Here is a 16,051-nt window from a genome sequence, read left to right on the forward strand (position 1 = left end):
TGAGCATGACACATTATTTTTGCCATGAGTAAAAACTAGCAAATCAAACTACAAAAGCAGGTCAATAAGTTAACAATTTGAACAACTTCAATCCTGTGAAATTGGTTTGGTCATACATTACAAACAGAAGTTGCTTTGGCAGGCTCACGGGCTAACCAGTTAGCAGAGTTGAAAGCTAGGTGATAGGACATAACTAATATATTGAAGTAGTTAGAACTTACTAATACTGCAGCCGATCAACCCATCATATAATCAATGTTTTCTCTTTCTTTTAGCGCTTTTCCTTCTCTTAATTTCAGGGTCTGCAGCTGATCGTGAAGCTTGCAATTTGGCCCCTATGGCAGAACTCCAAAGAGCCATTTCAACATCGGATGGTGTGAAGCAGTTCCCTTCATAAACTAATTCCTGAAACAAAATGATATTCCACCATATAATTAATGTAGGAAACTTCTAAAACCTTGGACTACTTCTAACATTCCTCTGCCACACCCAAAAGCAATAATTGCAAGTTCTTTATCCAGCTAGCAGACATATTATATATTTCCAGTCATTGACCAATTTATTCCTTTAATGTAAGATTTGAACTAACATGCAGGGCATGATCACCAAGTGACTGCTGAGCTGCTGAACCTAGTAAAAGCATTAGCAGGATTATAGAGATATAACCTCCCAAGGATATAATAAGCCTTTAAGTTGGGCATATCTANGTATAGATATGCTTCAATTGAATAAAACGAAACTTCTTACATCAATAATCTATTTCGATGACCCACACCACTGACTAAACCACAACAAATTTGTTCTCTTGAAGCAATGGGGTCTGCATTGATATTTTGATTGAATGAAGGATGCCGGTATCCAAGTTCGAAAGAGAATGAAGTCTAAAAATTGGTACTGTAACACCGGGGCGAGGACGGTGATCCAACTGCATGGTAGGAGTAGGCACAGGAAGATTTTGACGGCAAAAACACGCCAGGCAAGAAAGAAATTATTTAATAAGTTGTTGGAAATATATTGAAGGTTTTTGCCATCCTAAAATCCTTTCTTTTACTAATTAACAGCTCACTAACTAAAATGAATAGTAATAGACATGTCGCATCAGGAATTCAGGATGTTAATGTAGCAGATAAGCCTTCCAAGAAGAAAGTAATACAAGAGCCTGTTGAACGCAAGGGTTTAACGGTGACTACCAGGAGGCTTAACCCATGACCACTGACTCTACACATGCATATGTACGTCAAGGTAAATTCTTAAATTTTGAGTTAGACGACATTAAGCACAACAGGGTGAGCATGACACATTATTTTTGCCATGAGTAAAAACTAGCAAATCAAACTACAAAAGCAGGTCAATAAGTTAACAATTTGAACAACTTCAATCCTGTGAAATTGGTTTGGTCATACATTACAAACAGAAGAGATTGCTTTGGCAGGCTCACGGACTAACCAGTTAGCAGAGTTGAAAGCTAGGTGATAGGACATAACTAATATATTGATGTAGTTAGAACTTACTAATACTGCAGCCGATCAACCCATCATATAATCAATGTTTTCTCTTTCTTTTAGCGCTTTTCCTTCTCTTAATTTCAGGGTCTGCAGCTGATCGTGAAGCTTGCAATTTGGCCCCTATGGCAGAACTCCAAAGAGCCATTTCAACATCGGATGGTGTGAAGCAGTTCCCTTCATAAACTAATTCCTGAAACAAAATGATATTCCACCATATAATTAATGTAGGAAACTTCTAAAACCTTGGACTACTTCTAACATTCCTCCGCCACACCCAAAAGCAATAATTGCAAGTTCTTTATCCAGCTAGCAGACATATTATATATTTCCAGTCATTGACCAATTTATTCCTTTAATGTAAGATTTGAACTAACATGCAGGGCATGATCACCAAGTGACTGCTGAGCTGCTGAACCTAGTAAAAGCATTAGCAGGATTATAGAGATATAACCTCCCAAGGATATAATAAGCCTTTAAGTTGGGCATATTTACTGATTTCTGCAGCATTACCCTTGAAAATGGCATGATAACATCACAGTGTTATATGCAATAGGGAACCTCAACAGGGATTCAGCTCCCAAAGATTCAGTAGATAATAAGATTATCAACAATCCACTTCTTATAAATAAACTGGAATTAAAACCCAGATACCCCTGACAGAACTTAGATCAAAACCCCATCAATTGATTAGCTTATAACTTCCAATCAGATTTCTTGATGTACTCAAACAAAAAGCATTAATGACAAATTGATTCTGTACATAATCAGCATTAAAACCTTGTCATCAATGCAAACTTCATGTGATAAATTATAAATATTTTCCTATGCAGATTATTTTTCTAGAAACCCTAATAAATAAAATTTCTGGGCTTTGTTCTACAGAATTAAAGAATTGTAGCCTTCTTATCAACTTGTAACAAGGTAACAAGTGAATGAATTTCAATATTGGATATATCTTCAGATGGTATCTACCAGAAACCATATGATAAAAATGAATTTCCTACATTATATCAGTTCATACCTTTTTTTATAGGTAAAACACTGATTTAAAACATGTCATCTGATACTTCATTTATATCTTCTATTCACAAGAACCTCTTAGATTCGCACAGAACACTTGCAGATTTAGGCAATCAGAACCAAGTAAAGCAATAAAGCATGGCCATAAGAATATCATAGGTTTCATCTCCTAATTCAACACAAATTAATACAAAATAGAGTGCCTAATGTCTGTTGTATTTAAAAAGGCAATAAAGAGATTTGACTCAAAGTTCAAGTATTTGACATAGAATACAGTAAAGATGCTCAAACACATTTGACAAAACATATCAAATTCAGAATCTGGGAAACATAAAATGCTAGTAGATAAGACACTCAAGGAATTCACTTTTGGATCTTTTTTAGATAATATTGAAATGTAAAAGACAGCCTATCAAGTTCAAATAAAAATGGTCCCAGAACAAAAAAAAGAACCCTCCACCAAATTACAAGGGAGTTTTATACTCCCTGACAAGCCATTCACATCATGGCTGTAGGACAGTTATGAAAACAGCATTTTTCAGGGACCATCTGAATAAGCTCACAAATCGCAATCAAAGATTAAAAATTTTAAAGATATGAAGTATTACTAACTTTTTGAGACATTTGCCCAATGCTCATCACATTCTTTTCAACAAATTGAATTAGCTCCTACAAGAGCAAAGACCGAATTACTGGTTCATATAATGTCAAAAACTATAGACACAAATGTTCCTTCACAATTCAACCAATAATACTTCATCAGATAAAAAATAAAATAAAATAAAATAAGACTCTCTTGGATTGCATTAAACAACCATGAAAGGTACAATTTTTGGTAATTCTAAATATAATGGGACACACAGCGCAATCAACCAAAAATTATATGGAAATGAAGTCAGTGGTAGATATCCCTACAGTGCCTTCACTCCAATTGCTTTCAAACAAAATTTAGGTAAGCAATAATGGCACGAAGCAATATGTTTAATATGCCTATGAAAGAAACAACCAAAAATGTCACTGACCTTAGCTTTTGCCTGTAATTTATCAGCGAACAATAAGTACTGCTTCAGTGAATAGTCTTTGCAGTTGCCAAGAGATGCCTCCATAGCCTTTCCAAAATAAGACTAATAATTAAGCAACAAAACAAACTAACCATAATTCAAAAAATATTTTTAAAAAATGAAAATAATAAAATATACCTCATCGGACATAAACGGCGCCACATCAGGCGCATAAGCAGCCAAAACGGCAGAAGCGGTGGCCGGACCCACGCCTTTCAAAACAGTTAGCTCAGAAACTGCTTTTGTTAAATCAGGAAGCGATTCGAATGCCTTCGCAGAAGCAGATTGCACTGAAGACTCGTCCAAAGAAGACACGAAATCAACAAACGCGGCCTGAAATTCAAATTTCACGCACATAAATAGCACACGAACCTATGGAAACTTAAGTTCGAAAAAAGAAAAAAATTGAACTGCGAACCTCATTTGCCGCGAGTGAGTTTCCACTTCATGAGCTGGAAGCTCCGGGTGGTGACGTAAGGATTAGGGTTTCGTTGGTGGATGAGAGAAGGGAGTTGGTTACGGTAAAATTGTCTAGTGAAACAGGTCTGGTTTGTTCAGAGATTCTACACGAGCTTGGTAAGACGAAAGAGCCTCTCGCACAAGCTCGGATTTGAACACTCAAAATCCATGTCACTGTAACCTCCGAAATTCAGTTAATTCCCGCTGCGAACAAATTTTTAATTTGTGATTTCCTTTGCTGTTGCGGATGGAGTTTTGGGCCAACGGTTGAAGGTTGGACTAGACTTTATATGCCGCTCTCTCATTGTTCTTAACATTCTAAACAGTACATCATTTCTTTAATTTGACGGCAGGAACCATCAATGATTTCTGCCTTTCAGTTGCATTATTTTTTCAACTTCTTTCTTTTAGAAATTAGAAGCCATGATTCATGCACATAACGAATCCATCCTGAACCGAGTTCTGAAAGTGTTGTTTCTTGCAGATCCCACATACACGTTCATCCCGCACTTACATTCTTATTTTTAATTGAAATAAAATCATAATTCACATGATGTATGACATTCTTATTTTAATTGAAATAAATGGGAAGATATTATAAATTTATGAGTAAACGACATATTCCCACTCCCACCCAAGGTTTGACGAAATCTCAAGTTAGTACCATTGGTTCCATTTATTCTAGATTCCCCCCTTAAAGTGACGAAAAAACGTTTGAGGTAACGGTAAAGGGTAAATTGGTCATTTTACATGGGCGGCGCATGTTAGCAGACCACCGCTCTAACAGTCCTCCGATGCACATTAGCAACCGTCGTTCTCGACGTTTTTCACTCTTTTTCGGCAATTCTTCCACCAAAATCACCCTTGTCACCACCATTTGAACCCTCATCCTCCTCTCTACAAAACCATACCATTCACAACCCCTCATACTCGCCAATCGCCGATGAACACGAACTCTTGGCTAACGAATGATGACGAACGGTTGCTGAGGACATAGGGGTTTATAGATTTGGAGATGATGGTTGCATTGGTGGTGTCAATTGGATTTTCACCGCCGGAATCGATCGAAATTCGGTGAAGAGCACGGAAACCCTAAGCCTAACGGTGCCGGCCATTGGGGGACAAAGAGCGGGGAACCAGAGGGATTTTGGACGATGGACTAGGGGAAGGTGATGGAGGTGACCAAGGGATTCAACGTCGTTGGAACAGCCCAGAGATCGGGCTGTTTTCGGCTAGGATGTATAGTGACCGAGGGTGTTTTGATATAATTTGAAAATAAAATGGTAAGGTTTGTTATTCTAATAATTTAGGGATTAAAAATAATTTATTAATTTAGAGTTAAGGGCATTATGGTAATTGCATCCTCTAAATCCTAAAAATTCATAACACTATTACTTTAAAGGTATGAACTGGAATAAATAGAACCAATGATACTAACTTGGGATTTCGTCCAACCTTGGGGGGATAATTGTTTACTTAAATTTATTAATACCACATGAGATAATATAGTAATGAGTGTATAATATTTAATATAAGATCAGTATCTTGCCAGCTATATATAATTGGTGGTTGCGTATGGGAATAATAAGTGACTGAGAACTTGAAGACTTTGTCAAGAACAGTTGATTTGTATTGTTGGAATTCCTTCACGAACGAAACCACCCAAAACAATCTGGTGAAAATATTAAAAAAATCATAATTTTAGAGTAATTTAAAGCAATAAAAGAAATGGGAAACCAAGAAAAGAAAAAATTTATGTCATCTTTTTACCCGGTGTCTTCACGTAATTACGTGTATAAACACGTGTGGACCCAATTACTTGTAACTTATTGTAGAGTTTGAACCAATGTACTAGTAATAGTAATTGAATTTGAACGCTCATAATTTGGCCTTTACCCGCAAAGATTTCATTGTGTTGGAGACTCCGCATAATGGCAATATGAACCAACTATGAAGCATGTGTGGCACGCCATGCCGGCGGCTCACGGTCAACTGGTAGATAGATTGGATTTGTTCCCACTGAGTCTGAACTCTACGTTGACGGGTAGCGTACGTGCATCAATTTACTATTACATTCTTGTGATATAATATGTTACAACAAAAAAATGTGCGTCTGAAAAATTTCAAAGGTTAGATGTTTTAGTCTTGGTCTTCCATTACATTTTGGAAGTCGTGTTTATTGCCAAATCCATTACAATTGGTAGTTGGATTAGGATTTAAGAGCTTCATCATAAACTTGGTTGAACTAATTGAACCCAAGCTGAATTTGTAGTATTTTCGTCGTCCTTGCATTTACTTAATTAAGGGTTTCAAATTTTTTAAAGGGGAAAAACTGAGAACATTTTCACTTGCATATTGCAATGGGATATGTTATCATAAATTACCTAAAGTTAGCGTTTATCATGTGGATAGCAATTTGCTGATTTTTAAAATATATATCTTATAGTTCTCATGCTAACTTTTTAAAGTTCTATCAATTTACCCCTACCATTTTAAAACCATATCATGATATCCTATAAAATTGGCAAAGTTATTATCCATTTGATAAAGTGCAAACCTTATGGTAGTTTACTAGTTTATGATAATATTCCATATTGTAATCGTCTCGAGATTCGTTCGATTCAACTCTTCCAAAGTTATCAGTCCAATACATAAACCGTTTTGTGGTTGTCCATAATTTCATCTAATTATATAAACTAACAAAATGATTGTATTGACATGTTTTATGTTTAATAGTTTATTATTATTATTCATTTTCAGTAAAACATCCACCTGCCCTTAGTTAAATTAAATGATCAATCAGCTTGGAAATTCGGTTTTAACTTAAAATAATTTTAAAAATTGCAAACTAATTGATAAAATTATGATCAGAGTATGTATAGTACCTTTGAAGAAACCGTGTTTGGCATAAACCAAGTTAGTAGTTAGTCAAAGAGAAATTAATGAAATTATAATAATAATTCAATCCTATGGCAAAGAAGCAATGAAAATTTTAATTGGATGAACTTAAGAAAATTGATAAGGAAGAGTGGTAAGGCTTTTGGCATATAGTAGATAATGGAGATGGGATAGTGGTGACTTGTTAGTTGTAAGTTGTGGACCCAAGGCAGCAGGCGTATAAAAACGGCTCTCTTAGCTCATACTTCCGTGCTCTGTAAATTAACCAAATCCCATTCAAAAACAAGCATAGCCAGCGAAGCAGACGACAAAACTAATTTACGCACACAGAGAGAACTCATCGTCATTGTCATCCTCGTCGTTTGGCTGTCCTGCTACTGTATCTGTCGTTGAGGATTTGCATTCGCTGTGAAATGGCGGATCAGTACACGTGGGGACTGATCTTGGGTCGGTGCTGGGCCTGGTCGCCTTGTATAACTTGGGGCTCTTTACTTTGTATAATTTTGTTATGAGAAATAAGAGAGATTCGTTGGATACTAGAAATGATTTTTGAAGAGCACCTCTGCTGTTAACGAAGAATGCGGATCCGAAATTTTCTGATGCTGACGTCATAGTCGGTGCCGGCGTTGCTGGTGCCGCCCCTGGCTCACACTCTTGGCAAGGTTATTTATCATTCTTTTGTTATCTTCGTCCATTTTCCATTAACCAAACGGTGAATTTTTCTTTTTCGGAAACTTTGAATGTTCTGGCGGATATTGAAGAACCTGCGCGCTTAAATTGATTGAAACTCGAAAGATTTTTCTAACTCGGAATGGAAGAAGTTTTTGTTTAATAATTGAATTCTAATTTAATTCATGAAGTTATCGGTATGGAGTCATATGTCATAGAAAACATTCTAAATCATATGGTCATATGATGATGGTTTTTTATTAGACTTCATGACGGATTATTTCATTTTCTATTGTATTTTAATTGTTGACTTTCAATTTAGTATACTTACATGCTATATACAATCCTACTCGTTGTAACATCGTAGATGGATAATATATATTGACAACTTTGAGGTTTTAATTTTTGTTCTCTGTCCAAGTACTTCATTTAAACGTGGTCTCAGATAGATGTAAGCTTAAAATTTTATGATTTTTATGTCTGATGCTTCTTTCTAAAATTACAACAATGCCTCATAGGACTTGGATTGCGACATTTTCTGAATAGAAAATTTCTTTCTTTTCACCTTTAATCTGATCCATTTGGTTATCATGAAACGGAACGCTTTATTTATTAAAATGATGGGAATCTACTGTGCTTAAAACAGTTTAGATTCTTGTGATACACAACCTTCTATGTTCATGGGATTTTTTATTTGCTGCTGTCTGTTGTTATGAGATTATGAGATGAGGCCCAACTTCCAGATATCCTTTTATATAACCTTGTAATGTAATGGAGTGCTAATGGATATGGACTCAACAAGCAAAATATTTCCCACTTTTTTAAGATGAGGCGTGCACAAAATTGACTGTTTTATGTTCAGTAGTGACTTCTTCTTTGATCAAGTCGTTTTATACTGTCATTTGTGTAAATTGTTTATATTGTGGATTGATGAGCATATTCAAAGCAGTAGGACCACTGCTAATATTTGTTCTATCACTTGTTACATCATGCTCATTGTTAAGGGCACACTTAATTATCATGCACATGACCACTGTATCACATCTTATGGTCAATTGTTTAGCGATTTAGCTTGTTTCATGATCTCTTATGGATGCCAGTACGTACTATAACTAATTGCTAGTAATGTGTCCAGTAATGTTGAATGATTATAGAAGATTTGTTGTATTTGTCTATATCATGTTCTATAGTCATTTTTTACAAAAGCAGGATGGACGACGAGTGCAGTGATTGAAAGAGATTTGTCAGAACCTGACCGAATTGTTGGTGAATTGCTACAGCCAGGGGGTACTCAAATTAAGAATTAGGACTTCAAGGTGAGTGAATTGAAACTTTCATTAATGTCGGAAAGTATTATGATACTAGTTTGTTGATGTAGTAATTGACATCAAAGAAATGATTATTTTAGCATTTTACTTAACCTTCAAATATAGCACAAATTGGTTGTTAATGAACGTTGCATATTTTCTGCACAGATTGTTTGGAGGAAATTGATGCTCAGCGAGTTTGGTTATGCTCTTTTCAAGGATGGAAGAAGTACTCAATTATCATCATTAGAAAAGTTTCACTCAGATGTTGCAGTAGAAGCTTTCACAATGGGCGTTTCATACAGGGGGGGGGAAAGCTGATCTCTTCCAAGTACATTCTATCTTCAATATAGATGTTCATTGAATGTTGGTTCGTTACGTTTTTATATCCACATTTGTTGCTGTTCTGAGAATGGCCAATGTTCTCATGAAAGTTTGATAGACCTGAAAATGATTTGCATGTTTCTCAGGAAATAATTGATTAACGGTTGCACGAATGGACAGCTCTTTAGTGCTGCAGTTCAGTTTGAAACCATTGTAGTTATTATCAAAATGCAACCCTCATACTCGCAAATAGTAGATTTACTTTTATCATGACAGTAGTTAGTGTACAGTGATAAATCTTTTAGTAAATGCAGCCATTCTATTATTCTATTTGTATTTTCTGATTGTATGGCCACTATACACAATGGATAACTAACTGATGTAGCATTTTGTTAGAGAGTGATTGTGTTGTCTTATGCCTCTTTTTTTGTATTTTCGTTGATATTTATACCTCTTTTGTATTATACTAGTGTGCGATTGGAGCAAGGAACGGTAACTTCACTGGTTGAAGAAAAAGGGACTATTAAAGGCGTGCAGTACAAGACTAAAGGTGGCCAAGAATTGACAGCTTATGCTCCTCTGACAATTGTTTGTGATGGCTGCTTTTCAAACTTGCGTCGCTCCCTTTGCAACCCTAAGGTGAGATTGCCTTTAATCAGTCCCTTAACAGTCACTAACAACTGAACTAAATAATTACTATATATATTACCTTACTAATTGTTTGCAATACTGAAAACTCTCATCTATCTCATTTGAGAAAACCAAATAATCTCTAGAAAGTTTTTTTATTTTTTGAAAAAAATTTGGCAGATCGATGTGCCATCTTGTTTTGTTGGTTTGGTCCTAGAAGATTGCGAACTTCCATATGCGAACCATGGGCATGTTATATTGGCAGACCCTTCCCCCATTTTGTTTTATCCTATCAGTAGCAACGAGGTCCGTTGTCTGGTTGATGTACCTGGTCAGAAGGTTCCTTCCATTTCAAGTGGTGAAATGGCAAACTATTTGAAAACAGTGGTGGCTCCTCAGGTATTATATTTTATTACATTTTTCTTCCACTTTTTGCGGGCCTTTATTTTCCACAGAATTTTTTCTTCACCTTTCACTTTAAACTTTGTATTTCATATCTGTTATATGTTTAATGGTGCCTTGAGTAATTGTGTTTTATGTTGCAGGTTCCCTCTGAAATCTACAAATCCTTTGTAGCTGCTATAGACAAAGGAAACATCAAGACTATGCCAAATAGAAGCATGCCAGCTGCTCCCCATCCTACTCCTGGAGCCCTTTTGATGGGGGATGCATTCAACATGCGCCATCCTTTAACAGGGGGAGGAATGACTGTTGCTCTGTCTGACATTGTTGTCCTGCGTGACCTTCTCAAGCCTTTACGTGATCTGAATGATGGATCAGCACTCTGCAATTACCTTGAATGCTTTTACACCTTGCGTAAGGTATGTTGTCTTTCTGGTATTCCAGTTGTCTTATAGGCTTTTCTATCTTCCACTATGATTCTTACTGGTTGTCAAATGGAGGAAATTATTTCTCATTAAAGTTTGTTATCTTTGGATATTATTAAAAATAGATATGTAAACTTCTCTGTTCATCCTTTGGCACAAAGATAGCATTCTGTATGACATTTAAACTTAGGTACCTGTGATTTTTGAATTTACAGCCAGTTGCATCGACAATCAATACATTGGCTGGTGCCTTGTACAAGGTGTTTTGTGCTTCCCCTGATGAAGCAGGCAAGGAAATGCGTGAAGCTTGCTTTGACTATCTAAGTCTTGGAGGAATATGCTCATCAGGACCAGTCTCTCTGCTCTCGGGTCTAAATCCTTGTCCATTGAGCTTGGTTTTCCATTTTTTCGCTGTTGCAATTTACGGCGTTGGTCGCTTGTTACTGCCATTTCCTTTCCCTCATCGTGTTTGGATCGGAGCCAGAATAATTTCAGTGTGTAGTTTTAGTCTTTCTTCTTTTCATTTCTTGTCACCCTCTATTCTGGTAATCAAATATCTTTTTTTGTTAATTTATTTCTGATTATTTCAAATGTTAAATTTCTCTTTCCAGGGTGCATCAGGAATTATCTTTCCTATTATAAGGGCAGAAGGTGTAAGGCAGATGTTCTTCCCCGCAACTGTTCCTGCATATTACAGAGCTCCTCCTGTTAGCAGATAGCTGATTAGAATCCACAAAAAATGAAAATACACTTCCGACTTCCGAGTATTAACTTCTGTTGGAAATACTAAAGTCATACCGTCATTTGTGTCCCTTTTTTTTCCAAGTTACGGGGGAGGTGAAAAGCTTCAAGAAGATGTGCTTGTGCAACACATTGTTTTGTAGGATTTATATGTTTGGGGTGTTAATATATACCTTTGTATGAAAATTAAAGTACATATATGTTTCAAAATTGCGGAATAATCAAGCTCCGCATCTTAGTTCAGTTTTTACTGGTCCGTTGATTGTCTACTAGTTTGTACCTTGTCTTTTTCATTTACCACCGTAATTTTTGGGTGATCATAATCAGTTTTACTGCTCCAAAACTTTATTCTTCCCCCGACCTAAAGGCATGCTAGCAGGTGCGCGGCAATTGGGGCACCAAGAAGCCTTCTCCAGCCAGATAGAAATGCATTGTGCATGAAAGAGATGCGGGCAGGGCAAGCGTGTAGCTCTATGCCCAACAGACAAAGCTTCTGAACAAATTGAACAGTCTTTCTCTGGGTCTGAAACCTCTTCCTGTGCCGCCCTAACAGCTACTGGTGTGGCCAAGTTCCAGGTACTGGGTTGCAAAAATTCATCATCCACACAATGCCACCGGTGGAATTTATGACTAACCGAGTCCATTGCAATTGGCAGGAATTTCTGGTAACGATGCTGGGGTCACTTGTAATCAAATGAACCTGCTCGTAGACATGATATGCCAAACTCGGCAGGGAGTCAATTTGTGGTGACTGAGCGTTTGACGTAGAGATTGATGAGTCAGCTACATTAGGCCAAACTAAATGGAAACCATTGGGGCATAAAATTCGGCCAGTAGGGTGAAGTAGCACTTCCTCATGAGAAAGAATGTCAAGCAAGAATTGAACAATACCCCGTTTGGTAAAAAGTTGCCACCTTCCATGTAGAAAAACTTGTAAGATGTGGTGTTATTTGTACTTAGCCTTTGATACTCACCATGTAGAATCACGCATTTTACCCCCAGTCGAATTAGAAAACCAGGAGGGATAGATCCCAGTTATAATAATCTCTCGTTCTTCTTGGAATATCAGACGCATTTGGCCATCTTTCACAGAAGTTGAAGTTAAAGTGGAGGAGAAAGAAGTGTGGCGAGGAATTTATAGTGGATGGGATTAGGAAACAGAAAAGGAANCTTCTGTTGGAAATACTAAAGTCATACCGTCATTTGTGTCCCTTTTTTTTCCAAGTTACGGGGGAGGTGAAAAGCTTCAAGAAGATGTGCTTGTGCAACACATTGTTTTGTAGGATTTATATGTTTGGGGTGTTAATATATACCTTTGTATGAAAATTAAAGTACATATATGTTTCAAAATTGCGGAATAATCAAGCTCCGCATCTTAGTTCAGTTTTTACTGGTCCGTTGATTGTCTACTAGTTTGTACCTTGTCTTTTTCATTTACCACCGTAATTTTTGGGTGATCATAATCAGTTTTACTGCTCCAAAACTTTATTCTTCCCCCGACCTAAAGGCATGCTAGCAGGTGCGCGGCAATTGGGGCACCAAGAAGCCTTCTCCAGCCAGATAGAAATGCATTGTGCATGAAAGAGATGCGGGCAGGGCAAGCGTGTAGCTCTATGCCCAACAGACAAAGCTTCTGAACAAATTGAACAGTCTTTCTCTGGGTCTGAAACCTCTTCCTGTGCCGCCCTAACAGCTACTGGTGTGGCCAAGTTCCAGGTACTGGGTTGCAAAAATTCATCATCCACACAATGCCACCGGTGGAATTTATGACTAACCGAGTCCATTGCAATTGGCAGGAATTTCTGGTAACGATGCTGGGGTCACTTGTAATCAAATGAACCTGCTCGTAGACATGATATGCCAAACTCGGCAGGGAGTCAATTTGTGGTGACTGAGCGTTTGACGTAGAGATTGATGAGTCAGCTACATTAGGCCAAACTAAATGGAAACCATTGGGGCATAAAATTCGGCCAGTAGGGTGAAGTAGCACTTCCTCATGAGAAAGAATGTCAAGCAAGAATTGAACAATACCCCGTTTGGTAAAAAGTTGCCACCTTCCATGTAGAAAAACTTGTAAGATGTGGTGTTATTTGTACTTAGCCTTTGATACTCACCATGTAGAATCACGCATTTTACCCCCAGTCGAATTAGAAAACCAGGAGGGATAGATCCCAGTTATAATAATCTCTCGTTCTTCTTGGAATATCAGACGCATTTGGCCATCTTTCACAGAAGTTGAAGTTAAAGTGGAGGAGAAAGAAGTGTGGCGAGGAATTTATAGTGGATGGGATTAGGAAACAGAAAAGGAATCCAATCCCTATCCGTTGTTTCTTAGGGTCTGCTTGCATGTTTCTTTTCACCGGTTTTGAGAGATTTTTTATTGGACTGGTTCAGGTCTTCTAAAACTATTATTTGCTAGATTTTTTTATGCATCGGTGTTGATTGGCTCAAAAACCTTCTCCGAACCAGTTTAGTATATTTTTGAGAGGTTTATAAAATACTTCAAATCGGGGTTTTTTGGTTAGTTTTAAAATTTATTTCACAAATACCCTATCCACTACAAAACTATTCTAATTATATCTAAAAAAAAAAAAAATTAATCATATTATGCACGTCTCCAATCATATTAAATATAAAATAATTTTAAGCAATAAAAAAAAATATTAATCTCTCATTTCTAGATGCTTTCTTAGAGAAATGGAGTTACAATTTTTCAATCATTCCATATACTGTAAAAAATGGCAAAAAAGGATAAGAAGATTTTATCACATTTAAAGTTATAAAATACTAATAAGTAGAAAACAAATAAAGAAGTCTTACCTTGCAATTGAAAAAACAAAACTCTCAAGAATTGGTTAAAGTTTGATATTTTTATGAGCATATATGTAAATTTATCATTTTAAAAAACTGTCAAAACCGTTGGAAAATAAACTATTAAACTCTCAAGTATAAGTTAGGTGTTTTAAAAACCGTTATTAAAAACCTCTCAAAACTGTTACGGTGGTTTACCCTTAAAACTACTATAACTGCTATAGTGATTTATCCTCGTAACCGTTACCATGAAACTCTGAGAGAAGGATTTTTACTACCCCTTATGGGAATATCTATTCATTAAATTTAAATATGGCCAGAAGAATACTAACCAAAAAAACAAAAGAGAGACAAATACTAAGGTCCTTAAAAATCTTAGAGGGTAAAACAAAAAGTGATGTCTGTCAATACTGACAAACCAGAAGTGTAATTGATCTTACAATATAGCTTTGAGTTTTGACCCATTTAATTCTCAAGCTATCTTCCCATTGATTAATGGCGACTGATAAACCTTCAATTTGATTTGGCATACCAGTCAACGTTCAAGCTATCTTAAAACATTAATTACCCTCATCAATGGGATATCTAAAAGATTTTACGTCATAAAATGAAAATTCTCTATCTTCAGTTCAGCCCTTCAAATTTAAAATCTGCTAATGAAAGAACNCATAAATTTTTATTAGGGTGGGCCAAATAAAAACTTTTAGTTCTAAAATTGAGAGTGGGCCACAATTTTTTAATATTTGACAATAAAAATTAAGGGTGGGCCAAAGTCAAACTAAATAGAATTATGTATTTAATTTTTGTTTTTTAAAAATTGACCCACATTTAATACACTTTGGACCTGCCCCTGACTAGGTTATGTCATCTTATATTACTTGATTACCATGTTTGGTTGTCAAGTAATATAAGATATCGGTAATCTTCAAATACCAATAGTGGTTACTATTGGTAATATGTGAGATAATCTGATTAGCTCCATTTTCTTAGGTATTCTGAGATTATCAGAGTTATCTTTTTTTGTTATAATTTTATCTCTTACTAATAAAAAATTTAGACAATAATACCCTTACTTTAAAAAAAATTTACATTAATATCTTATTTCAATTTTACCCTTGTTTAATTAAAATTTTGGACACTAATGCCCTTATAGTTAAAATAATTTATAGACCACCAATGGATCCCAGTCACCATCACCACTGCCACCCAGCCACCACCGCCGACAGCAGACCAACCACCATGGACCGCCGTCGGGAAATTGTCGGAGTCCCTAAAAAGAACGGGATTCTGTGGAAGGCTGTGGGAGGCTTCTGGCCATTTCCGGCCAGATCTCTGGCCATTATCAGTCAGGTCTGGGCAATATCTAGCCGTTAACGGCCGAAAATGGCTAGAATAGATTTGGCCATTTCCGGCTTGATATGACCGTTTTTGGTCACTAATATGGTCAGAAACAGCCATATCAAAGCCTCTTGATCACGGTGAGGTACTCACGGGGACTTTCGGAAACTTCCAGCGGTGGTTTGCAGTGGCGGCAGGAGGTGGGGATGATTTCATCATAAATTAAAGTTTTATATAAGCAGGTGTGTTTTAGCTAAATCTGAAATATTGGGGGTTAAAAAATTATTCAAAAATTAATAATAAAAATAATATTATATTAATATTTAAAAGGGGGATAATTTAATAATTTAAATAATATACCCACAAATTTATTCTCCATAACCAGCTCACCAAACACATTTTTCTAAAGATTCTCAGTAATCTTTCAAGGTAATCTATCTTTTTAGTGATCCAACATTCCC

At 36.3% G+C, this 16,051-nt stretch overlaps 1 protein-coding gene and 1 pseudogene across 1 annotated transcript; one reads left to right on the forward strand and one right to left on the reverse strand.

The window, feature by feature from the left end:
* Positions 1–1,270: 1,270 nt before the first annotated feature.
* Positions 1,271–4,271, reverse strand: LOC116131582. The gene is made up of 3 exons (XM_031417239.1): positions 3,725–4,271; positions 3,548–3,634; positions 1,271–1,695 (listed from the first exon to the last, which is right to left on the reverse strand). The coding sequence occupies exons 1-3, from the start codon at positions 3,941–3,943 to the stop codon at positions 1,543–1,545; spliced, it is 459 nt and encodes a 152-aa protein (XP_031273099.1). The 5' UTR covers positions 3,944–4,271; the 3' UTR covers positions 1,271–1,542.
* A 3,085-nt stretch (positions 4,272–7,356) lies between these two features.
* LOC116131525 lies at positions 7,357–11,710 on the forward strand (annotated as a pseudogene).
* The last annotated feature ends 4,341 nt before the right edge of the window (positions 11,711–16,051 follow it).

Source organism: Pistacia vera, unplaced genomic scaffold, assembly GCF_008641045.1.
Source record: "Pistacia vera cultivar Batoury unplaced genomic scaffold, PisVer_v2 Contig234, whole genome shotgun sequence".
In the NCBI taxonomy this organism is placed as follows: domain Eukaryota; kingdom Viridiplantae; phylum Streptophyta; class Magnoliopsida; order Sapindales; family Anacardiaceae; genus Pistacia; species Pistacia vera.